Here is a 26,634-nt window from a genome sequence, read left to right as displayed (position 1 = left end):
TGTTTTGTCTATAGAGAGTCTTTATGCTATTTGATTTTTCTTTGTTCACCTATTATTATGTTTTCATAGTGATTAAGATTATAACTATGTTGACTGCTTATAAAATAAAGTTTAGACATATTTACCTTGTATGTCTATTTGTATTGCTCACAAGTTGTTGTCAATATAATGGAATTCGATGTGACTAACATACAAATGAGAGGTTTATCCACCATTTTCTACTTAATGTAATGTCTGTACCAAGTCAGGAATGTGACAGTAAATTTCTGTTCGTTTGGTGAGTTTGAGCTTTTGATTTTGTCGTTTCAAGACTTTGCGGTTTGAATTTTCCTGGAAGTTCGGTATTTTTGTTATTTAACTTTTTCTAATTTTTGTAAGAACAAAATTCTTATGTTAGGCACTCCTTATCAATTCGACAATTTACACTCGTGGAATAGGAAATGCTTTGGCGCATCATTTAACATTTTGCACGTGTGGTGTGCTTTAATATTCTTAGCTGTTAATTAGTATATGTTATTTCATTGGTGTAAAGTACATATAACGATAACGCCTGTCGTCATTCAATGTCTAGTGTAGCAAAGAGAATCATGATGTCTATTGTCTTAGATGGCCTTTTGTAGCACAAATAAGCATGACGTAAATTGTCTTCAGTAGCACAGATAATTATGACTTCTCTTGTCTTTCACTGTATTTAGAAGCACAGATTATCATAACGTCTGCTGTCTTAAATGGCATTTTGTAGTATAGATAATAACGACAAATATTGTCTTCCGTGGTCTTATGTAGCACAGATACCCATGATTTCTTTGAGAGACTAATGTGTAAAGTTCCCCTAGATTCAGTTTGCTGCTCTATTTGGTGGAATCTTGTTTGTCTCTGACTTCTTAACCCTCATTAAAGTTCGTTCTTTTTCATCCATGTTCAAAAGACACTTAGGTGAATACATTTACCTCTAAGTTCAACTATGTGTTTATTCGAGTACTTGTGTGGTCATACATCAGTTATTTCTCGAAATATGTATTCCTAAATTGATAATTAAGACTCTAGATATGAGTAATTTGTTTTTTATCTTTTTTTTTAGAATATGTACAGTTTTATTATACATCACTTAAACATTTCACTTCTGTTTTATTTCAGAAAATATAGTTGACTGGTTTACCTCAAGTGAAAAAAAGAAGATTTAAAAACAAAAACAATATCAACAGTTGGTTTATTCTAAATTATTTTAAACATAATCATATCTATAAATTATACATAATATACTTTGTTTTTTTTTCTTTCATGGCATTGTCAAGTTTATCATTCCATGTACTAATAGATTATTCAACTTAAATGTAACTTATCTAAGTATTTTATATCTTGACAAATATTGTCATTCGGAAATGTTTTCTACATGTTTTATCTAAATTAGTACATTTACATGTATATAAAAAGTATGTCTTCAATTTAGATAGAGTTATTTCCCTTACACAGTCATATCATGATTATTAAAATGAGAAATAGATGGTTGAGTATAGATGAAAGGGAGGTAGAAGAGAGTGCAATAGTGCTGCAATATTAAACATATACATATGTTATTTTTTCATGATATTCTGATTTCTGAGATAGCGTCTTTCTTTAAAAAAAAATGTTGATGGAGTTAAACTTGCTGTATGAACAATGAAATTTTGTTTCCAATATGGTAGTTCGCTTTTCTAGTAATTTTGAACTAAGGATAAAGATTCATACCTATAAAAGATAAAATTTATACAAAGTTGACATTGAAAATAATCCATAAAAAGGAATCATGATATGCTTTTTAGATCGAGAAATGTGTAAGCGTTTGATCCACAATAAAGATCGCACTGAAAAAAATCCATAAATGTGTTGATATTAATCTTAGGGGGAAAAAACAAATTGTGAATTGCAGTGTTTTAACCAGATATTTAGATCTCAATATAGATAAATTTACACTCATGCAAAAGTTTTAATTGACAAACTTACTATACGCAGATTGTAAAATTCAGTATCATGTAGAAGAAAAGATATTCAAAATATTTGGGATCAAAGTTTTGCAGAGATTAAACATTATTTTGTGATTACAATGACTTTGCAGAAGCTATCAAAATAACTTTCAAAAATCGACGAATAGGAAATGGTTATTTTAAATGCAACAACATATAACATATATACACAAGTGTAATCTAATTTGACCATTGTATCATTTAGTACTTTGTGCTGGATAATGGACACGATGTCCATCTGACACTCATTTCACTAGGAACACACTAAAACTGTATTCATAACTATCACATAACAGCACTTAATACATATACACAGTTAAAAATATAAGCTCTTATTTACATTTGTACAAATAAAAATATCACAGAATATTTCAAAACATTGATTTAGATAAACATCTTAGAACCTTTGGGCAGTTTCTGAACAGCACTAATTCCAGTACAAAAAAAAGTAATTTAAAGTCTTATACTCATTTTCGAGCAAAATAATAACTGTATTTTTTTTCAGAAAGCTTGTGATTGTGATTTCTTGAGGAAAGAATTTCAACATCTCGGCATTGAAAAAATACAAATGCATTCAACAGCACTAAAAAAAAATTACCATCAATCTTAGTTTTTAACAGCGGTATACTACTGTTGCCTTTATTTATTGAAACTTTGTTGTGCCTTGGGGCAAAATTCAAAATGAAGAATAAAAATTTGCTGAACAAAATATTACACCTCAATAGGAGGCTTTCAACGAAAAAAAAACTGTTCATAATTATCCAAAAAGCTCTGATCACACTAAAGTAAATTAACATTATCTAAGGAGCAACACTTTTCCCAGCCTAAATGCATGTACAATAACATCTTGTCAATGTCGAAACTTCGAAAAATGGAAAATATATTGCTACAATTTGTTTATATTAATTGATATATCCTAATATCCCTAATATACAAAAGCGAAATTCTTCCATCTATGTTTAAGTCCTTCTCGTTTTTGAAGTTCCATACGTTTCGCATGGATGACTTCAGATACCCATTCTTTGTGTATTGTATATGCCATTGGTCTACGTGGTATGGTATTATAGAAGAAAGTCTCCATATTTTCCATATAAGCCTTAGGAGGATTTGGCGGTATGACGGGATCTTCACATTGTACATAGTACGGCAGTCTCTTCATCACTTTCCTAAAAAGCATAAGCAATATAGTCAATTTTAAAAGACGATGTATTTATTTGTCCCTATTGTGCTTTAAGCAACAATGCATAACTATATACAATTTTGATATTTTTCAGCTTTTGATGATAAACCTTAATAATAATTATACTCGTTAAGTAGCATATAACCTAGACAGAGACAAACTGGCAAACAATTGTGTAATTTAAATGTAAATTGAGAATAAATATTTGTCACCATAAAAATCTAATTCTAACTCCGTTGGATTTAATTTTCAGACTTATATAATAATAATAATGAAATCTATCAAATGGGGGAGAGATTTGCATGGGAAATGTGACTATATGTATACGTATTGCGATATTTCCGCGAGGGAAGAACTGCAATAATCCAAAATTTCCCATGGGGAAAAACTGGCCTGGGGAAAGAATGACTATATGACAACGGTAATAGTTTGATATCAGTGTTTCATCTGTTTGACTATGAGATCATTGAAAATGAAGAAAGGGGAAGTAGGGATCAACTTCAATGATACAGTCGACAAGCTAAGTAAGGTATAAAACCATTAACACGGCATATTCAATTATGAACATATTTGTTTTAATTATAAAACAATAATTGTGCCAGATGCGATTCAATACAATCAAATCAATCATACAAATTAAAATATAAATAATATACAACTTCCCACGCATATAATGTGCCATCTATTGTTTAACTGACCTTATATATATGGAAGTGTTTAACGACCTTGACTGTACTGACCTTAATGAAGTGCATACCATAATTATATTTACAAATACACATGTAATACCATATATGAATTTACATCAACACATTTCACCAAAAATCATCTAATCTATTCTCTTACCACTAGAGGACACATATTTGCCAGAAACCTGGGTCTAAATCCATAGCTAAATAGTTAAAAGTATCATATCTACTTACACTTTACTTATTTTTCTAAAACAAAGTTCCCATACAATATGGCGATTTCTTATGTGTTTAGTCTTATGCATATCTTTATATAATAGTTGAATTTAAATCTTTTATCCAGAATTTACACGAGCTTTGCAATATTACTGCGATACATAATGTACAACTCCATTGAAAGGGATACCCACAATTAGCGAAGAATTGGCTGAACAAATGTTTTGTTATATTTGGAGAATATATGCATTGGTATTCTTCTTTCGCTTTTTTTACCGAGCACATTATAAATATTTCTACACTTTGTTTCTTCTTGACATTAATTGACTGTTAAGATTTCATTTAGGAGATGATTATTCCAAAACTGCTTGATTAAATATGCAAGCAGGTATGAATAAATAGAGTTGTTTCTTAAAGTCATATTTATCTTATTCAGTAGCTGTTTTTTGCAAAAATAATACTCACTTTATTTTGAGTGGATCGCCATGAACTTCAGCTCTCCAGCCATATTTTTCTCTGTCTCTTTCATATTGATCAGGTGTTGCCACTCGGGATACGGTATCTGCGTAGTCAGGTACACATGACTTTGGTGTCGGATTCCTTGGTCGTAACTGACGTATGTCGTCTGTTGGCGTCTGGTATCTGTTTGAACCAGCAGATTTGATTGGTCGTGGGGGAGGTGTAGGTTTCTGTCTAGGTATAACAGCACTCTTCACCCTTTCTCGTTTAGTGTCGAAGCTTTCCCTCTCTGATATTTCCTGATATTCTGATGTCGGTATGATTGTTACACCATTCTCTGGTTGAAACGCTGATGATGGAGTTGGTGTCCTTGGCTCCAACTCTGTCGGTATTGGCACACCATAAGAAGTTTCCGCTACTTTAGTTGACCAACATTGAAATGGGGTAGGTATTTGTAATTTAGGTACGGGTTTGAAGTCATATATCGGTGCACTTTTGGCTCGTATTTGCAAGGATGCTGACTGTTTACTCCCTGCTCTAGAATGGTGACTCGAGACACTAGACATTGGACGTTTGCTAGGAGTTGGTGATGGACGGAAGCCTTTCGGTGGCCGTGGTGAAGGTGGTTTTGGTGCTGTATAGTAGTTACTGTTTTGATACTTGTACATGGCTTCAAGTTCTAAAATATTAAAAGAAAGAGTTATATTATACATTTTTGGAGGGAAATGCATCTACATTTTTTAATTATGACAATGACAAGCAAAGCAAAAACACCAAGCAAAATATTTGGTATATTAAAAACGTCTTGACAAAATACAAAAGAAATCATGGGTAAAGCATCAAGCAAATCACGACACAAAAGCAAGAACGTTAATTACATTCAAAAAGTGTAAAAGCAATAATAAAAGTAGGTAAAAACATGGTTATGTTGTACATTTTTGAGGTTATTTTAAATACTAATCAAATATTTACCGGTTATATTTAGTGTTTTATTGCAAACAGATTGTGAAAATAAGTTAAAACTAAATTAGAAAATGTTTTTCCCTCTTAAAACATCTACTTGTTAATATTTTCTATTTTCCTTTGAAATATTGAAATATTGGCAATGTTAGTTTTTAATTCAGGATGGTGATAGCAATGTCGTGTTTCTTGCATGTAAAATTACCACACTTTTGATTGGTCACTCTCTGTGGTCACGTGATTAGAGGAACACAAAAAGCATGTTATTTGTTAACGCAGTACCTGACAACATAGAAGGAGACCGTGCTAAAAACAAAAGTGTATACACATGAAAATATTTTGAAACAATAATAATATAAGCAAACATTTCTTATATCATTTACTGCTCAAGATTTACATTTGGACATATGTGTTTCTGTGTTGATGCAAAATGCCAAAATGTCGAAAAGGTTCCAACATTTACCCGAATCCTGACCATATTTGAGTGTGAATGTACCGACTGGTGATATTATCGGGGATAAACTCTCTAGCATTAGAGTTGTCGATCCTGCAAGAGTAAATCATTTACCGATTCTACAAACTATTGGATATTTTTTTACATAGAATGTGCTCACCATGCATTGATTTTAGGTTGTACATATTGCATACTTTCAAAACAAACATTGCATATGCATATAACGCTGATTAGAACTACATATGGTATAAATTGGTCCAATTGTTCCAGAGAAAACGTGTTTTGAGAGACCACATTTGAACAATGGATACGAGACGAAATGTAATGAGAAAAACTGACAATCTCCCTTCGATCAATTCAATATGACATCAAAATATTGAACGATCCTCTTAATTAAAGTATAATTAATTATTCTGCATTGCTTAGAAAATAAAACCAAGAAATGTTTTTTTTAAACTTTAGGCAACATAATTGTTATAATCATTCGGTGTTATCTATCTTAAGAAAAAGATGCCAATACTCACGGTATTCATTTGGAACACCCATCCGCCTATCAACATAGACATCCTTGGCGGATGGATACCAGCCGTACGTCTGCTCTTTCATGATGTCTGGTAAAACAAACCTGTAAAATAACAAAGGGTGAAAGTGTTATTGTTCGGTTGGGAAAATAAAAAGGGCTGAATTTGCTAGATCTCCTATTCCGTCGCCAATCTGTTAAAGAAGTCTTAGCAGCGGAGTCTTGCAAGCTGCTGCGTTTCAGGTAGATACATGTACCTTTACAGACCTATACAATAATCATAGCTCGCATGTGTCTATATAAAGATCTTGCTTGTACAGATTCTTGATTGAATATGATGTCCTTACCAATATCAAAAGATAAGAGACAAGATAATTGTCTCGCCTGTCGGCATTGTTGAAAGATTTTATGAAAAAATCGTTTTCAATAATACTTTAATTTTCATGTGAATTTACTGTAATAATTAGTTTCGTCCAATTATCATGTCTTTAAATGTTTCCTTTACAACCCTAATTATACATAGAACGGTGAACGTCAACGTCACATAAGGTTTCAGCATAGTATCTCATAACTATTTTTAGAGTGGCTCTTGTTTTATAGTAAGTTGTAATAGTAAGTAAATGTTTTATAACAGGTCAGACTCAAATAAAATAGTGCCTTGTCTTGTCTTGTTATATTTAACCTTTTGAGTACATAAGAAAATAAGTAAAAGACAAAAAAAAAGGATGGCCCTAAAATATTTTTGGGTAAAATGTGTTAATTGTGTATCATGTATTACATCATTGGCGGAACCAAGGGGTTTCGGGGGTTGGAACCCCCTTTTTTTGCCGATCAATTCATTTGAATGGGACATATAGTTGGAACCCCCCTTTTGTCCTGGGTTGGGAACCCCCCTTTTTAAAATGGCTGTATCCGCCCCTGTACATTATGTACTATTCTAATCATTATCAGCTGCAGTACTCGCAGGAAAGGACTTATTTCTTATACCTGTAATTTAACTCTTTTTTACCTATTTATGATACTTTTTAAACATGCAAGAGTATTTCTGTTATTTTGTGTATACCCTTAATTGGGTGTTCGATGTGTTATGCTGTCACTAGAATAAAGCTTATCGGGTGATGATTTTCTTTTAAAAAGAATGTCTATAAATAAACATTTGAAATAGTCTCTTCATGATACTCTTTCTCTAAATAATGAATGGAAAAAAGAAAGTAACATTCAAAATATTTATAAAAAAAAAGGCATCAGCCTATCATATGTTTTGGCAAGTCGTTTCGTACATATGAAATCTTTGTTTGAATTTTCTTCGTTTTAGTTTTGTGTGCCATAGTTTTGGATACAGGGAGACATTTATATGTCATCGTGCAAAATATAGGTATCATAGAAGTCAAACTTTATTTTAAAGACGTTGTTTCCAAACCACAAGCAGGTAAATGGTTCAGGTTTTTTGTATGTTATTAAGTCATTCTCTTTTGACCATTCAAAATGATAATCAATTATTCGCATTCCACAGCCACGCGTAACTTGTTAATATAAGCGTCTGGAAACAAAATACTACTGAAGCAACTTTATCCAAATGAAGATTTGTCAGATGAGATAACTTAGGGTTGCTTTATTGTTACTGTCAAACTCTTTTCAGTTTATTTAAAACATTTTTGGAAGTTTTAAAACCAATATACCGATACTAGTTTATTACAAATTCGACCCTTTATCGCCAAGATATAGTTTCCTCTTTGTATACGGTGTATTTAAACAACCTATAATTTGTAAGAAAACGCTGAATTATTAATTTAACACACCAATTGATTAATTTTGAACGTGAGAATATAATACTACAGCAAGTCTGTGTTTTTATTATGAACAATGACATAAATTTTCTATTCTAATGTTTTGACAACCACTGCACATATGTTGAGTATATTATTTTTCAATTTAAATGCCATCTGTAAAAAAATCATTGAATAGGGAAATTAAATATGACACTGTATTATAGCAGTCAACATCAATATTTTTATATCATTTGTAAAGAGAAGAGTTTGCTTTTCTGCAAAGTCATCTCCTCACGAACCGCTCGATTGACAATTGAAATAAAGAAACTAAAATAAACATCTCTTCTGAATACCATATATTATTTGATATGATTTATAAACGCTCAAATTTGCATTGATACAATTCTACAGAATAGATTTGGTTTCACAGCTTTTTTTAAATGAGCGCCACTGATAAGAGTTATGTAGGGCCTATGACATATCACAGCATATAACCCTCGTATCTTTTTTGAGTTTTTCTAGCAAATATAGAAGCCAACTCGTAAATGATGTTGCTTGCATGACAAGTCAAACTATATATAAAAGTTATAACTTGGGAGAATGCACATTCGTGAAATTTTCTGTCCAAGGGCCATAATTTCCAGACAAAAAAGTCAACCGGAACGAGCGCAATTTATTATATACAAGTCATCTTTTATACAATAATGTTAAAAAAACATCTGATCTTCTTCAAGCAAAATGAAAAACAAATGTCTGTATCACTTTGATTTTAGAACGACTAGAACTATGTTCTCCAGCCATGAAGTGACTGTGCATAAACAGTTATTATAAGTTCACTTCCCTAACATTTTATCTTAATTCATCAACTTCCGATTATTGAAAACATATTCGATTATCACCATTCACGATCGATCATCAGCGATAATCGCCATATTAATACATGGGATTATGATTACATAATATATACATGTATATTATAGTATAGTAAAACTTAGAACAGATAAGTTGTCTGTTATATTTTGTAGGATTTGTTTTGCTGTAATTCAATAACCCCACTACAAAATGGCATTTGAATTTATTGCATTAAATGAACTGAAAGTACCGAGTTATATAACTATAAAATTCAATATCCATTTATTATAGCCATGCGTATATTTTAATAGAATAGTTTGTGCAGGAAATCTGTGTAAACTGATCTTTCTATATTGCACATTAATTCAAATTTAATCCAAGATATTGATTGAAGCCGTTGTCACGTATTTTTCAATGCTTATGATTAAAGTCAGATATATGTTTTCTCTTTTTTTCTTTTTATGACAGGCAAGCAAATAGGCCATGCGTTTGATACTTATTTATTTGTTTGTCTTACATGAAGTGTAAATTCAAATTTAAGTAAGAGTAGTTATCAAATTTGTCAATACGTATTGGCAAATATATCCATATTGTTTAATTATACTTTAGAAAATATTCATGCATTCAGAATTTGGTGCGCTCCGACAGATACATGTGAAGTATTATGTCTCTCTCTCAAACCGACTATTATCATAAGCAAGAAACGGAGCTACGTTTCATTGAAATACGATTTCGAATGTCATCGGAAAGTCGGAACATTCGATAAATGATCGTTTTTACGAAACAATCGATGTCACGAAAAAATTATTCTGGATTGCGTTCAATTACGTAGCAGCTACGTAGATTTGTGTCTGCTGAACGAGAAGCTAGCCTACGGCTGCTAACAATATCTATGTAGCACCTAGGCTAGCTACACGTTCAATATTAATAAATCTACGTACAGCCCTATGTTGCCGCTACGATATTGAATGCAACCCTGTTACAATTTCTGCTAGAAATAAAGGTCTATAACATATAACCGTTCCATTTTAATCTTTCAATAGTTTGTCAATTGTGAAACAAACCCACGTTTCCAGAATCTACGATGTTGAAATGGTATATTGTATGATAGATATCATCTAAGATTATGAAATGGTATATTGTATGATAGATAACATCTGATATTAAGTGAAGTTTTGATTTAGTATTTCTAAATTTTAAACATCAGAAATGATAACTAACGAGACTTATTTTCGAAAAAGTTATTAAGTGTTCATTCCACTAGAAAATCTTTAATAAGTTTTTTCTTATACATATATACATCACTTCTTATTCGTGAATACAATTTACATAAAATTTACATTTCGTTTTCGTTATGTTGAAAGGACTTTAAAAGCTTCAAGAATAGTTTTAAACATATATGCATCTAAAACCCCCGCAATAAATATTTAAATGCTTCTTAAAAGAGATGAAGAAGTCTCCGAGGTGAAAAGTATTTGTTTTCTAGTTCAATATTTACCCATTTAAACATTAACTCATACGTCTCATTTTATGCTTTTAATATTTATTTATTATCCGTCTAGTTTTTATAACTAACTATTAATGTATATACACGACACGAACCCATTCTTTATGCTTTCTTTAAAAATGGCATCTATAATTGAATGCAAATACAGCAGATGTTAGGCTCATATAATCATCAAGTTTTGAAGGTTGCATCCGAAGAAAAGGCTGAATTTTATTATGAAGGGTTTAGATTTCGAAAAAAAGTGGAAGACAAGTGCAACATTTACATAACTCTGTTTACATGTGTATTCCAAGACCGTAATATCCATTCAAAAATAAACCTGCATAATTATATTCATATCATTGAAGTACATATATATATAGTATACTATCATCAAACAATTTAAATCAAAGACATGTGCATTTCTAAAGACATTAAATCAAATAAATTTACACAAACTCTGATAGACTATATATGCAAAAAGAAACAGAAGACAGTCAGTGGACATTTGATTAATTGTCTTGAAGACAGTAACCAACCCACCAATGAACATCTAAATGTGGCAAATCAGGTTCGGATCCAGGATTTTGAAAAGGGGGTACTTGGCAAGCCAATATTTGAAGGGATGCTGGTAAAATACTATTTATGAAGCGACTAAAGGGGGCTGGGTCTCCTGCTTATCTCTATATCTGCATCTGACAAGTAAGCAAGAAAGAAGAACGTTTGGATACACTATCCTTTCAGGATCAATAAAACTGACAATTCTAATCGCAAAAGCGTGAGTCAAACCAATAAAAAACAGAAAAACAGACCATCTTACCATAAAGTATTATAGTGCTAGTAAACTGAAGTCCACTTCAGATAAAAAAAAAATATTTCCTATCTCCATTCAGGGAAAACATCAACTTAGAAACCAGTCAATACAATTTCCGTTGATATAAAAGAATAATCGATTTCGATAGGGAATCTCGACCTTAGATACAAAGAGAAGTTTAGATTTATTATGCTCTAGCAATTAGTGACATTATTGATAAGAAAGGCCGTCCTATTGTGATGTCAGGCTACCTTTAATGGTGTGTATTGTTAGGGGAGAGACACCACTTAATTACTGACAATTTATTTTTATTGTAATTACATATTGTTGATGGTCTTGCAAAATTACTAATTGCTGTATTGATAAACTGAATTGATTATTTTCAAATGGACGAGAAAGTCATACCATGGAGTTTTCATATAACACAAGTTTAATTCATAAAAAGGGGGGTCAAGTTTAAACTTATTCTATTTGTAGAACATGGCAAGGTGTCAAAGCCTTCTTGTGTAAACAATTTGGAGCAGGATAACATTATAAAATATTATACATGCTCACAATACCCAATACAATACAGACCCGTAGCCAGGAATTTTCAAGGGGGGAAATGGGGGGGGGGGGCTACATGCATGGACATGGACTTTTGGGATACAATCATACTCAACTTTAACAATTACAATTCGAACAGAACGTCGACCGTAACAGTGCTTATTTGATTTTAAGGGGGTTCACCTGTTGAGTTCGATCGAATTTAAAATTAATAAAAACAAAAGATAACGATATGACATCGATAGTATGCGAATAACTGCGAAGTAAATACTTTGTTTCAGTAATGTAATTACTGTCATTTGATCACACCACCTATCCCCCTTTTTTGTCAGGATTGTGACTCCAATATTAGAAAAATGTATTTGTTATCAATAAAATGTACTTTATAAACACTCTCTTATATCTTTATTTTATCATTAAACTGGTCTTTAAACACTCTCTTGTCCAAATTTAAACTTATTTTTCCGTATGACACACACGGAAATCTTAAACTGTGCGTTCATTACACAGTTGTATAGTTATGTATAAGTAATGATTTGAGAACATTTTTCTATGATTTGTTTTGATTTATAGACCCTTCTCACGCAAGCATTTACAGAATGGTAGGATTTGAATAAAAGGAATTAAGATTAAGATAAACAAAAACAAAAAACAAAAAAAACACGTTTACTACACAATTAGATCGTTTGCTATTGAAATTCAAATCATATAAATTTTTCCATTTAAGATTTGGTAGAAACTTTGTTCGTTAGAGAATGTATAATATATCTTCGCGAATGTTTTCGTATTATTTCTAGTTCAACTTTTGGTGCTTTCGGATTGGCTACAATTTTATTCAAGTACCATTGATGAGTAATTATTTTTTTCAAGATGCAAATATAGTGCATCTTAGTCGTTTCAATATCAATTAAATTGCATGATAACTTAGTTGAATGCGATGACCGAAAAAAAAACCAACTCAAATATATATAAGGTAACTTGCCTGTCTGACGGAATTTTGTTGTCGCGTTCAGTGACAAATATTACATTGTATATTAATATGATTATGTGCCACCCTGTTTTTTCCTGAACGGACAAACTGGGTCCGAATTTTAACGTGCAACTCTATGTTGACAACGTTTTAGTCAACAAGATGTTTTTTTTACTTGTTCCTTACCAAGACACCTTATTAGTCAACCATTTTACTGCTATATGCCATGTTATTAGCGGGAAAAAGCAAACACCAATTTCTCGTCTTTTCGCATGCGTGCACCCTATATAAACATGCTACAACGAGATCAGATGTTGATTCTGTGGTGAGGTGGGAATTATTGCTTTCGACACAGAAACTATCAGGAATCTAACATTTACGACACCCCTACCAAAAAAATGAATAAATAAAGGCAAAGCAAACTCAACCCTCTTACGAAGTTCCGTTGAAATGGGACAGGGAATATATAGGCATTTACACGCTGCAAAATCATGAATTGGTAGTCAATAAAAACATTTCTTATCAAGAATATAAACAATGACATCACCAAAGTCAAACTATTCCCTTGTAATAGATTTTAATGCCTATAATCCAAAATCTAACACGCTTTGTATTTTATAACTTTTTTAAAGAGATCATGCAAATAGGATTTATGTCCCTAATCCTCTGTATTGAAATAAAACTCTCTAAAATCGCCGGGATATTTGATTCATAAGTGGATTTATGACCATATGACTACTTGTTGAATAATATTTATTCGCTGTTTATATGAAATATTAATTTCTAATATGAGTTGGTCATATATCACGTTGAAAGGCTTTATATGAATGAATGTTTTCATATCAGGGATATTTTGTTCATTGAGACTTTACATCGAACTTTTGACATATGTTGATTTTGGCACATACTATTTCATGATAAATTTCAGTGTGTGGTATATTATTCAAAGCATTGGTTTTGGTTTTTGTTGATTTGTGTTTGTAATACTGACAAGATTTAAGTTTACCAAATACGTTCAAAGTAAATTCAAAACTTATCTTCTTCAAAAGATAGATTTCAGAGACCAAGGTATACATTTCAGAAATTCTACGGACTTAATAGGCCAACCTTAAAAAGGTTTATTTTTCTTTTACGATCTTGCAAATTACATTCATGTACTAGTATGTCGAAATTAAAAGATAATCTCACTGCAATTCTAATTACTGACAAAGCAATAATAAAGCATTTAAATAACATAACCACAACTTCATAAAAAGTATAAAAATAACTTTACAAATACTTCAGAAACAAAAAAAATAACGAAAAAGAATACAGCAAAATTTGACGAAACGGTTGGCTGATAGAAGCGTGAAAAACGTCTGAAACATTTACAGTAGAAATAAATGGATACTTCTTAAAACAGGATAAAAGACAATGCTGAATATAATTTGTTTTTCATCTTATTTTTTTTATTTGTTTCGAACGAGATTAAGCTGTCACTCACGTGATACGAGAAATATTAAATAATTTCACTGATTCTGCAATCAAACATTATTATGTTAACCTCCAGAAATTCTGTCGGCTATTTGTTTCGTTTGGTTACTGCCTTGTGAGCGAGTATTCTATATTTTTCTTTTATTCACAATACTATATAGCTTTAATATGTAATTTATAACTCACCTAACTTTCTTATCAGACAAAGTTGATTCATTATCCGGTCTGTCAACACATTCTCCAGAAATTAATTCCATGTTCTGTTATTTTTGAATTATTAAAGTCATTTAATCTCGTACACAAAGATACCAATTGTTAATTTTCAAAGATCTTAGTGTTTGCTCTTATTTTGCTGAATTGATAGAGTTTATTGTAAATTTTCAGGCCAATTCTTCAAAAAGTTCTAATAAATGTTTCTTCAATACAAAACGTAACCGTTTAATTAACAATTTTCACCAAGGCCTATTAAATAAACCATGCCACCATTTTGTCAACACATTTGTTTTTATATCTTTTATTCTTTTAAATTGCTTTTTAGTAATTTCAATGTGCTAAGCAACAGGCACATTTTCTCCGGAGATATGATCTCTACTTCTCAACATTTTTGTAATTATTTTTAATCTTCATTGGATAATTGCGCAATTTTGTCCTTAGTATATCTAACCTTCGAACATGAAAACGAATTCAAACGACTCATCGCCATACTAGTTCAATTTTATGAGTGATTGCCTCATATTAAATGGGAAATAGAACTGAAGTCCACTTTTCAAGATGGTGCAACAAGAATATATTGTCTCATTCTGCGTCAGCACTTTGACCTGCATTTCTTGTAGAACATATTTCTTATCTCAATTAAATATGGAGAAGTCTAAGTGATATTATCCTCGTATACCCACACCAAAGAAAATATAGAGGTCTTCAATTAGAATCATTTCTAGTGCAGATGTATCGTAAAAGTAAACGTGGTTTTTATTCCTTCATAAAAACTTTCAATATCATATTCCATAAATAATTTTGCAATTATGGTATTTATTTTGAAATAAATATTGGTTAAAATAGCAAATCGATTTGAAAACAATTTTGCCGTCTTATTCAGGAAGAAACTCGTCAACATTGCTCATATTGATAGACATTAGTTACATTTATAAGTATTAAAACTTGTTAAAATTGGTATCCATAAATAAGATAATTTTATTCAAAGTGCTAAGTTTCTTAACCCGGAAGCGAGGCAAACACTTACCGCGACACGTGGTTGAAACCTATCTGATCAACGAAACTAATTGGATTATTAAAAAGAAAAGTTAAGTACTCGTGATGATTATGGAACGCCGTTAAAGTTTCTTTCAAACTTCGTCTTAAACGGTCATCAAATTCGTAAGGTGAACAGATTTCTATGGCCAATTCGGAACTAACTTCGAGAGTAGCCCAGGTCCAAAGAAAATAAAGTATTCTGTTCCCCCCTGAGTGGTGTTATTCCTCGCAAGGTTCGTTCCATTAGCTGGAGGATGTATAAAGACAAAGCCACATTCTAATAGAATGTATCGCCCTAAGAATACATGAACTATTTGCAGATGGACGATAAACTGTCATTAATCAATTTATTAATTGTTGAAATAAAAAATATGAAAAGATCCTAATTTTGTGTCGTTGTTGCAAAGTTCATAGTTTGCCCTGGAATCATTCAGATTCCTGAAGAAAATAAAAGGTGGTATTGTAAGCAACAGATTTAGGCAAATAAAGAGAAGCAAAAGATACTATAAAGAGACATTTCAATAATAAGTCGAAAATAAACTAACAACGCCATTAAACGAATAAGTCGAAAATAAACTAACAACGTCATGGCTTAAACGAATAAGACTGGCCAAACAGCAAGAGTACACTGAACACAAATTAGAAATTTTAAACTAAAGACTGAGCAACACGAACCCCACCAAAATTTTGCTGTGTTGTCAGGTGCTTCTGAAGGGTAATCAAATCCTGCTCCACATGTTGCACCCGTCAATTCGGAAAATGTCGTTTCATTTGATATTGTCAACTTGCGCTAATCAAAATATTGCTGTTCATGTGACCTTTTAAATGTTTCATTTTAAATTAATAGTTCTTATTCCTTTAAGGTATTTTTATAAAGAAGTTTTCAGTTGAGGTGACAATTCTATCAAAAAATAGAGACGCGATGACAGTAATAACACAAAACGTGCCTACAAACGGGTAAACTAAATTATTAAAGAAGGAAAGAGACAATCATAAAGACCTTTTTTTCATTTCTATTACTTTTCTGCATTGATTGTAACTTATAAGTATGTTTTTTAAGTGTAAAAAGGTGACAATTTCATAAAAAAAAATCAGCAAAGAAAATCGCATTAATAACTCATTCCCAACGGGAAAATAAATAGTTAAATAAGGTAGGAAACAACACTACAATATTCCGTGATAAAGACACTTACAGGCCCTACATATAATATTTACTTTGACAAGATAAAACAATCGATAGACAAATTTAACTTCAAGTATTGTGTCAAAAATATCTGATAACGTATAGCCTGATAAGACCATCTTAAGTATACTTAATATTCTATATTAGGAAATGAAACAAAGTTTACTTTGACTTCTGATGCAATGTAGCATGCAGCGTTAATCAGCATGCACGGTACTTTGTCACCTGCACGTGCATACTTTAACACTTATTCAAACTGATAAAGTTAAAACCGAAACAATAGATTATAGGTCTATATCGAAAATTGCCGAGTTTTCAATAACATTTTGATTGATTGACAGGCCATCTAACTGACGGATGGACAGACTTATTATATCAACGTGACTTATGTGTTGTATTGTAAGATAGTTTGTTTTATGTAGTAAAAAGTCGAAATTCTAAAATATCATTATGATTAGCCTAAATCAAATAAGTTCAATTCATAGATACAATGAACAATAAATATGATTTAAAAAGTAAAATATCATAAATACCGACCTCTGATAAACTTGAATTCCATACACAAAGTCCCTCATCCTAAGCCAAATTTAAAATCTCAAACATATTAAACGAATGGGTATCAATCATCAATTTCTCGACTTGGTACAGGAATTTTCTTAAAGCGAACCATTTTAGAAAGACATAGTGTTTAATGGTAATAATAAAAAGGTTGTGATTTCTTGGAAACCAAGGTTATGACTTGTTTATTCGAACACACTCCTTCAAGTGTTATTTCGAATTTCAGTTTGCGTTTAGGTGACCCATGATTATTTTCAAAATTTATCATTTTTAATGCCTCCTGAAAGGCATACCATGAGTAACAGATAATGGAAAGATGACATCTGAATTACAGAACAACAGATTTTTTTTTGAAGTCATCAACAAAGTATCTGTACCTTGTTCCTCGTTAAAGTAAGTAAACGTATGATTGACTGTATTATATTGTTGTTTGATTATCATCCAGTGGCGAATATTTCATATGTATATAAGGCGTGTGATTAAATGGATGATAAAACAAAGAACGTCCAGCAAAGTGTGTCGACTGACACGGAGGAGTTAGAGTTTGGACTACCACTGGAATGCTGATCACGTGGGATAAGGACATACATTTTGCCATGCTACATCTTTGGCTCATCAATGGTCATGAATGGGCAAAAAGTTGTTGCACGGGTTCCTGAACTTGCAGACAGAATTTTTCCACGCGGGACCATGGTTTTAACCAGAAGCATAAACATTTTTTTTTTCATAATGTTGAAATTTTGCTGTCTTCTGAAATTAGTTGTCGTAAAAGGTACGCAGAACCAGAACGACAGACCCATTTATACATTGTATACGTTATGTATCATTAAACAACTACTAGTAAATAGGAAGTATTAGACCAATAAATAAATATGCATTCATTCTAGATATAGATAAGTTAAATCAAATGACTAATTATGAATGGAATTTAATTAATAACTAATTAAACGTTTTTACGGTTAATTAGTGCTTTTGTTAGTTTTTTTTTTAAATAAATACGTTACAATTTGACTGAAAAAAATAAATCCTTTTAATCCATTCGTATCAGAACGTGAATATATCCACAGGAAAATAACAATCCATGTAATTTGCCTTGTATAATTTCTGAATAAACAAATCCATTCAAATCCATTTCAAGACAAAATGTTGCATAATTAAGTCTTGAAATTAAAAAAGAAGTGTGTCCCCGTATAGAAAATAAACAAAGAGAGATTTCGGGTTGCCTGACTCTGTTATTCTTAATCAGGTTTCTTAGGTGTACTATTGGATTTTTTTTTCAGTTACGATATTTAATTAATTTTACAAAACTGTACTTAAAACACAACCAGTAAATATAAGATAGGAATGAACAAATACGCATAAGCCATTTAGTTGTATCTAAGTCCCTGACCATTGATTTTTTTTAGTGAGAGATCATTGCTAAAATCAAGGAGGTTATATGACCTCCTTGCTAAAATGCACTTGTTTCTGAAAAAGATACCGCGGGGCTATATCATGTAACATGAATGTGTATACTATGGATAATTGTTTTCAGAGACAAGTGCCAGTGGTAAAACTTTGTTGATGTGTTTTGCTTAATTTTCAGATTCTATATATTTATATGATAACAATAATAGTAAAATAGTATATGATAAAAGTAGATATATTTGGGGAAACCTAGGTTATAACTTGTTTACTCGAACACACCCGTACACTTGTTTACACTGAAATTTATATTTATTGCATAAGTCAGGGGAATACGTAAATCTTATTTCTTTGTGTAGTAATTCTTTTAAATCTATGGTATTTAAACTTTATTTTGGTTTTACAAACAAGATTCAAATTGAAAATTAAAATCCACTACATACACAAAACGTTAAAAGAATTTTAAAATATTACTTTCCAATCCAGGCGTGAAACCTTTAGTGTAATATATGAATTTATAGAGGAGCATCTTTGATTTGTTAAAATTTATAAATACTTATGACTTTAAAAAAAGATTTAACTTGTATATGGTATATAAGAAATCCATAAAGGCATATCAAAATCGTTTGAAGTACACACTCTAAACTTCCGTGTGTGTATGAGGTATATAATACTAAGTAAAAACTTTAAATTGACATTTCAAAAATAGCAAATACACAACTGATAGAAAATCAATATCTATACATTGAAATATTCATTTTAAATTATTAAAACAAGTTATCTGATAATTATGTAGAGCGTTTATCGTGTGTCCTGTTTATTTCAACACCGTGTTAAATCACTGCCCAGGTGACTTTAAATTACAATTAATACACATAATATTACAAAATCACGCAACCTACCTTAATTATGAAAATTAAACTGTATTGTTTTCACTAACACATCTTAATAGTTAGAATCTACTTTATGAACACAAAACTAAATATCATATTTCCCTTCTTAATTTTACCACCTGTATTTTTCGAGCCTCGTTTTGACAGTTTCTAAGGACGCATTCAGTGGCCGTTTGTTTGTTTAGAACCCCATTGAGTAAATAGAAAAGCTGCTTAGTTCACAACTACGATGACATCCATTAAATGCCTATCACAGTCATCAATACTGGAATAATACAAGTTAAATTGAATAAAATCAACATGAATAAAATAATTAATTTTCAATTATGTAATATCTATTGATTGGGAAGTTCTAATGCTGTAGACATTCGACCACACTGACGAAAAGGATAAATAAAATTAAAAGACAACTAACACAGAAAAAGTTGGAATTGCCGCACCGTGTTTTTATTTATGTTTTTTGTTGGTTTTTTTTGGGAGGAGCGCTTGTAGGGGGACCCAAAACACACATTTGAGGAAAGGGGGAGTGTGGTTGTTGTATAAAGTTTGGGTTTGTTTTCAAATTCAGAATCAGTTTAAAGTTTTGAAAACAGTAGGAACAGGGGAACAAGAAATTTTTTGCCCATCTTCTTTTTCAAAAATCCGTTATGTTTTTTATGTTGTCTTTTAATTTCAATTATTTTAGCGTTTTTCTTTGTGTATATCATTTAAATAGAACATACTTACCATTGTCTATCGATTTCTAGTTTCATGTAACCATCAGCAGCAATAAACTATTTTTATTATCCCACCGAAAAAAAGGATTTTGGAGAGAAAAGGGGAGGACTAAAACAAAGTTATCTTGTCCCCAAGTACCTGAGTCGATTGATATTAAGATCAATGAGCACAGACGAAGGCAGTTCAAAAGGATAAGGAACACTTCTTCCAAAAAAAACCTTAAATTCAACTTTGACTTTTATATCATAAACTAAAAAAATAAAATTCTACTCTTTGGTTCTTAAATGCGTCTATTCCAAAAGCCTTAATCATCGTTAAAATAAATCTGTTCATAATCTACAATGTTGTGTTCAAAGTCGGCAAAATACAATGGTTTTATGCATTATTTCTTTATACCATGCTTAGACATGATTTAACCATCATGTAATTATTGTTAAAAAAAGTCTATGTTTCTTTTCAAAACATCATGTCTTGTTCCATCTGTTAACGTAAGCTATAAATGTTGTACATGCCTGTAGCCAGAAAAATTTCAAAAAAGGGGGGAGGGGTGCATGGATCTGTGAACTCAACTCAATTAAAACAATTACAATTAAAACATGCAGAACGTTGACTTTTATGTCTGTTTTGTTCACATAACGAACTGTAAATTAACGGAATTTGATGAGACTGTTGTAAAAGTGAGAGGTTTAGCGCTATAAAACCAGGTTCAATCCACCATTGCCTACATTTGAAAATGCTTGTACCAAGTCAGGAATATGACAGTTGTTGTCCATTCGTTTGATGTGTTTTGTCATTTTATAATGCCATGTGATAAGGGACTTTCCGATTGAATTTTTCACGGAGTTCAGTTATTTTTACAGTGCTATATATTTAGTTTTCAAAGGAGGGAGGGTCGTGCGAACCCCTTGAATACAAATGTGTAACATTTTTCTAGATGTTCGAATACTATTCTTATTTCAAAAAAAATAATACAATAGACAAAAAAAAAAGATAGTTATATATCAATATTTATTAAAAGGTAACTGACAGTCTATAATTAAACATCTGTTGTCTGTCTTTTGATGCACGATAAAGATCGGAAGAAAGCAAAAATGTTTGATCCAAATGTTTTCTGTTTTTCTGCATTGTTTGATTCGACCTTGTCATCGATATCTGTTTGTGTTTCTCTCCTTTTAACATCAATCACTTCCATTTTTAATTCTTTTTCTTGTCTCTTTTTTGTCTTCTTATCATTGGACCTTTTTTTCTCTTCTGTTTTCTTTGGCTCTTTCTTTGATTTGTTTTTCTTTTTATCTTGTTTTTCCCTGTCAGTATTTGGGGTTTTGATGATTTTCTTTATTTCACCTTTGACTTTTTTTGTTTCTGTAAATGGAAAAATACAGAATGTTGATCAGAATAAATACTTTTTTTTGTCGTCCTTAATATGCATGAAATATTTGCCACTGGACTTTAAGCAACCAACAATCAATCAATGCTAATATCAAACACATTTAGATACATTTAGACACATTGTGTAGAGAACCCGGATTATTGACAGGTAAATGAATAAACCATAAATAAGTGTATAAACTGTGAAATGCATGGAAGAAATAGAAAACAAAACAATTCTTATAACTACCTTTTTCTAATGTCCTCTTCTGTTTGTCTTCCATCTTTTCCCTCCTTTTTAATTCCTTTTCCCACTGTATTTTAACCTCTCTTGTGTATTTTTTAGTCTTCTTGGCTACTTTTTTAAAATGCTTCTTAACCTTTCTTTCTTCTTTCCTAGCTTTTCTCTCATTCTTTTTCACTTCCTTGTTAATTTCTCTTTTCTTCTTTTTCTGGTCTTTATCATTTTGCTCTGTATATATCAAATCTAGTACAGACTTCTTGCCTGGTTTCTACAAATAAAAATTAAGATATTTAGTACGTTGAATGGAACGATTTTTTATGGTAAAAGTATTATTATTAACGATAATTTCTGCTATAGAAAGTTCCCAATTTATTAGGAAATTCAATTGATCTGCATTAGCATTTTTTTTATAAGTTAAGAAACTTTGAGGATGCAAATATATAAGAAAATTCCTTGACTATTTATATTGATTCGAAAGTATGCTATGGTGTAATGATTATAATTTTATATTTTATTTGTAAATGTTTTATGCAATTCTATCACACTTTAATTTTCCTGCGTTTCTATTGTTACCTTATAGCCGACGGCATCCTTAAATGGATTGTCTGCTATTTTCTGCTCGTGAATCTTTGTGATAACTTTTCCTGAAAAAAATAAAACAAAGTACAGGTATAGAACGCATACAGAACATGTTGAGTCTCTTATCTTTTTTCATTGACATATTTTTTCGTTATTACGTCCAGTAGCACATATTTCAAACGTGAATCACGCTCTATAGAACATTTTTATTAAGTACAAGGTCTCGTGTAATCCTATATATGTGATCTGACGTGAAAAGCATAAGCGGACTTTGCTTTCGGAACTTTTAATGGAATTTTAAAACACACTGTATCAGACGCGTATTTTTATTTTAGTATTGATTTGATACTTCTTTTACTAGCAGAGTAAAAATAAATCAGTGCTACATCTAGAACTAATGTACCTGTAGGTATAAGCGCTTTCTCGTGTTTAGCTCCCTCTAGATCACCCTCTGCATCTTTTTCATCCTCCAAGGAGAAACTCGACTTTTCCTCAGGTTGTCTCCCTTCTTTATCGTTACACTGATTATCAGTTGCGGTGTCTCCACTTTGTCTCCCTTCTTTATCATTACACTTATAACCTTCTGCGGCGTCTCCACTTTGTCTCCTTTCTTTACCATTACACTTGTAACCTTCTACGGCGTCTCCACTTTGTCTCCCTTCTTTATCATCACACTTATAATCTTCTGCGGCGTCTCCACTTTGTCTCCCTTCTTTATCAATACACTTATAACCTTCTGCGGTGTCTCCATTTTGTCTCCCTTCTTTATCATTACACTTATAATCTTCTATGGTGTCTCCACTTTGTCTCCCTTCTTTATCATTACACTTAAAACCTTCTGCGGTGTCTCCACTTTGTCTCCCTTCTTTATCAATACACTTAAAACCTTCTATGGTGTCTCCACTTTGTCTCCCTTCTTTATCATCACACTTATAACCTTCTACGGTGTCTCTACTTTGTCTCCCTTCTTTATCATTACACTTATAACCTTCTACGGCGTCTCCACTTTGTCTCCCTTCTTTATCATTACACTTATAATCTTCTACGGTGTCTCTTCTTTGTCTCCCTTCTTTATCAATACACTTATAACTTTCTACTGCGTCTCCACTTTCAAATCTGTTCATTCCTTCTAATTCATCTAGAAATAATATATATTACAGTCAAAGGAAATAAAAAATTATATATTGTAATTTAGGAATGTATCGTTTACCTTCGCTGGTCAAAGGAAACTACAACAAAAAATGGGGAATGTGTCCATACGGACACAGATGATGCCCCCGCTAGCATATAACGTTATAAAAGGACATAACCCAAGAACTGTAAAAGTGAAGCTGCAAAATTTTGAACTTAAATTGAGTTTATTGATAATAAGCATTTGCTTGTAAGCACTGAATGGTTAAGATTGCTCTCGTTTATCAGTTGGTAGTAAAATTGAATATTGCATTGTATAAAGCATTGGTTTTAGCTGATATAACTACTATTTTGAACAAAGAAAGATAACTCCAATACTTAAAGAAGATTTTAAAAAGCATTGATCATAGTTGAATCAACTACCATCATGGACAAAGGTAGATAACCCCAATTTAAAAAAAAATATACTTGATTGATATTTTTGAAATTTGTCAACAATTTTTCAATATGTAAAGGGCATAACTCTAGAACAGAAAAAGTGACGGCACCAAAATTCAAATTTGATCTGATTATTGAAATAATAAGCGTTGTGAATAAGTTTCATAAAATTTGGTTGAAGCAAACTTAATTTGGAGATAGGAAACAAAAAAATAAGCAATTTTTCATTTGTAAAGGGGCATAACTGTAGAACGGTAAAAGTGACGCCACTAAAATTCAAATCTGATCTGTATTTAGTGTTTTTAAGCATTCTGTATAAGTTTAATAACATTTGGTTTAGGCAAACTAAAGTTAGAGTCTAACAGAAACTAACTTTGGGACGTACGTACGTACGAACCTACAGACGGACAAGGCGGTGGCATAAAAAATACGGCGGAAGCATAAAAAATACTTCACTAGAATATATCAATTCATTTCAAAATATTTTATTGTTTAAATATGAAATGCACATTTGAACAAAGGGATTGGACTAAAGGCACTAGAATATAGGCTATTTGTCAAAGCATTCTGGAATTCTAATTATGAAGTATAAGGAGTTGGTATTTTTTAAAGATGTTTGTAGCATTGCATTATGCAATTTCAACATTAAACGATCTATCGATATTAGTCTTGTAGAGTCAAAAAAACAAAGAATAGAATAGAACAGGAAATTCTATTTTAAGTCGAGTAACATTAAAATTTCAAACATTTCAAACATAAGCACTGTGGAGATTATTGCCGACATAAAGGGCTATCTTTTCTGTCGTATTTTTGTGTTAACATACCGAGTTCCTCTTTTAAAGCTTTTTCCTGTGCCTCAGCAATTTGTATGGCGGTCTCTACATTTTCCTTTTTTTCAAGAGTATACTCGAATACTGCTTCCTTTATAACGGCAACGCAGAACTGTGAAATAGCCTTTTGTTCTCTCTCTTCCTCTTTCTGTGACCTCTCCATGTTTAGTCTATAAAGAAAAAAAATGTTTGCTTAAAACTTTTAAAAGTTAAAGAGTGTTCGAGATATATTGATTAATGAGACGTCTATACTAAAACCTTTTAAACTAGTTTTCCTGATAGAGATGAAAACAGGAGGAGAGTTGAAAAATAAAGAATAAAACAAACTAACCAGCCAAAGTGAAAAATAAAGAATAAAACAATCTAACCAGCCATATTGAAAAATAAAGAATAAAACAATCTAACCAGCCATAGTGAAAAATAAGGAATAAAACAATTTAACCAGCAATAGTAAAAAATAAGAATAAAACAATCTAACCAGCCATAGTGAAAAATAAGGAATAAAACAATCTAACCAGTCATAGTAAAAAATAAGAATAAAACAATCTAACCAGCCATAGTGAAAAATAAGGAATAAAACTATCTAACCAGCCATAGTGAAAAATAAGAATAAAACAATCTAACCAGCCATAGTGAAAAATAAAGAATAAAACAATCTAATCGGCCATAGTGAAAAATAAAGAATAAAACAATCTAACCAGCCATAGTGAAAAATAAGGAATAAAACAATTTAACCAGCCATAGTAAAAAATAAGAATAAAACAATCTAACCAGCCATAGTGAAAAATAAGGAATAAAACAATCTAACCAGCCATAGTAAAAAATAAGAATAAAACAATCTAACCAGCCATAGTGAAAAATAAGGAGATGTAGAATTATTGCCAATCAAACACAAGAGTTCTTGTGACGTGGATGCAAACAATTATAGGCAAACGTATAGCCTTCAATAATAAGTAAACCTCTGCACATCGTATAGTTTGTTCTCCGCAATGTTTCAACATTGTTGGCAGTGTAATGTATTATACAGTGTGGACCCGTGTCTTATGATTTTTAGCGTGTACCCTGACTTTTATTGTACACTTAAAAATGCGAAATAAAAAATACATACCATAGACTGAATCTTCGTAAACAAGCTAAACAGAATAAAATTTTGTATAGTATAAAATTTATCCTGCTTCAGTGTATCATCGAATCTTTGACGATAACGTTGTCATCGGCGATGTCTATGACGTCGATAATTGTTGTAAGCACAGTCGCGACCCATGCTCCATGAACTGTATCCCCATTTATTGTTCATCTCTCAACATGCAGTATGCGTTGTATTATTGTATCGCATTTTCAGTCACTATGTACTAGTTCTATAACACGCACACTGTACGTATTGTACTGATAAAAAACTATTTTTGTTCATCAATTTCCCAAAAAATCGGACTGGTTTTAGCAACGGTTCTTTGGTAGACACAGAGACTTTCTATACTAAAGTCCCTGGTAGATCTAGACAATTACAAAATTCAGATGATTCATTTACAAAAATTAAATTGACACAATTCCTTTGGTCACATTTAACAAGAATATATTGCAATTTAATAATTAGATGACAACATATACTTTGATTATTACCAATTTTGATAACATTGAGTGCACAAC

The 26,634-nt window shown here is 31.4% G+C and overlaps 2 protein-coding genes across 7 annotated transcripts; both read right to left on the bottom strand.

Annotated features, from left to right (window-relative positions):
* Positions 1–1,193: 1,193 nt before the first annotated feature.
* LOC134681000 (putative uncharacterized protein DDB_G0290521) lies at positions 1,194–19,852 on the bottom strand. 6 transcript variants are annotated; one of them, XM_063540335.1, is made up of 5 exons: positions 19,690–19,852; positions 6,486–6,586; positions 5,790–5,813; positions 4,554–5,226; positions 1,194–3,169 (listed from the first exon to the last, which is right to left on the bottom strand). In XM_063540335.1, the coding sequence occupies exons 2-5, from the start codon at positions 6,565–6,567 to the stop codon at positions 2,929–2,931; spliced, it is 1,020 nt and encodes a 339-aa protein (XP_063396405.1). In that variant the 5' UTR covers positions 6,568–6,586; positions 19,690–19,852; the 3' UTR covers positions 1,194–2,928. The 6 variants fall into 6 exon arrangements, with proteins under 6 accessions (XP_063396405.1, XP_063396403.1, XP_063396406.1 ...); XM_063540333.1 differs by lacking the exon at positions 19,690–19,852 and adding an exon at positions 14,578–14,786; XM_063540336.1 differs by lacking the exon at positions 19,690–19,852 and adding an exon at positions 11,409–11,426.
* A 1,581-nt stretch (positions 19,853–21,433) lies between these two features.
* On the bottom strand, positions 21,434–26,206 carry LOC134727699 (DNA ligase 1-like). Its single transcript, XM_063592080.1, has 6 exons — positions 26,096–26,206; positions 24,982–25,157; positions 22,992–23,726; positions 22,583–22,653; positions 22,016–22,277; positions 21,434–21,759 (listed from the first exon to the last, which is right to left on the bottom strand). The coding sequence occupies exons 2-6, from the start codon at positions 25,148–25,150 to the stop codon at positions 21,434–21,436; spliced, it is 1,563 nt and encodes a 520-aa protein (XP_063448150.1). The 5' UTR covers positions 25,151–25,157; positions 26,096–26,206.
* Between the last annotated feature and the right edge of the window lie 428 nt (positions 26,207–26,634).

Source organism: Mytilus trossulus, chromosome 8, assembly GCF_036588685.1.
Source record: "Mytilus trossulus isolate FHL-02 chromosome 8, PNRI_Mtr1.1.1.hap1, whole genome shotgun sequence".
NCBI lineage: Eukaryota > Metazoa > Mollusca > Bivalvia > Mytilida > Mytilidae > Mytilus > Mytilus trossulus.
This window is presented reverse-complemented; position numbering and strand designations above follow the sequence as displayed.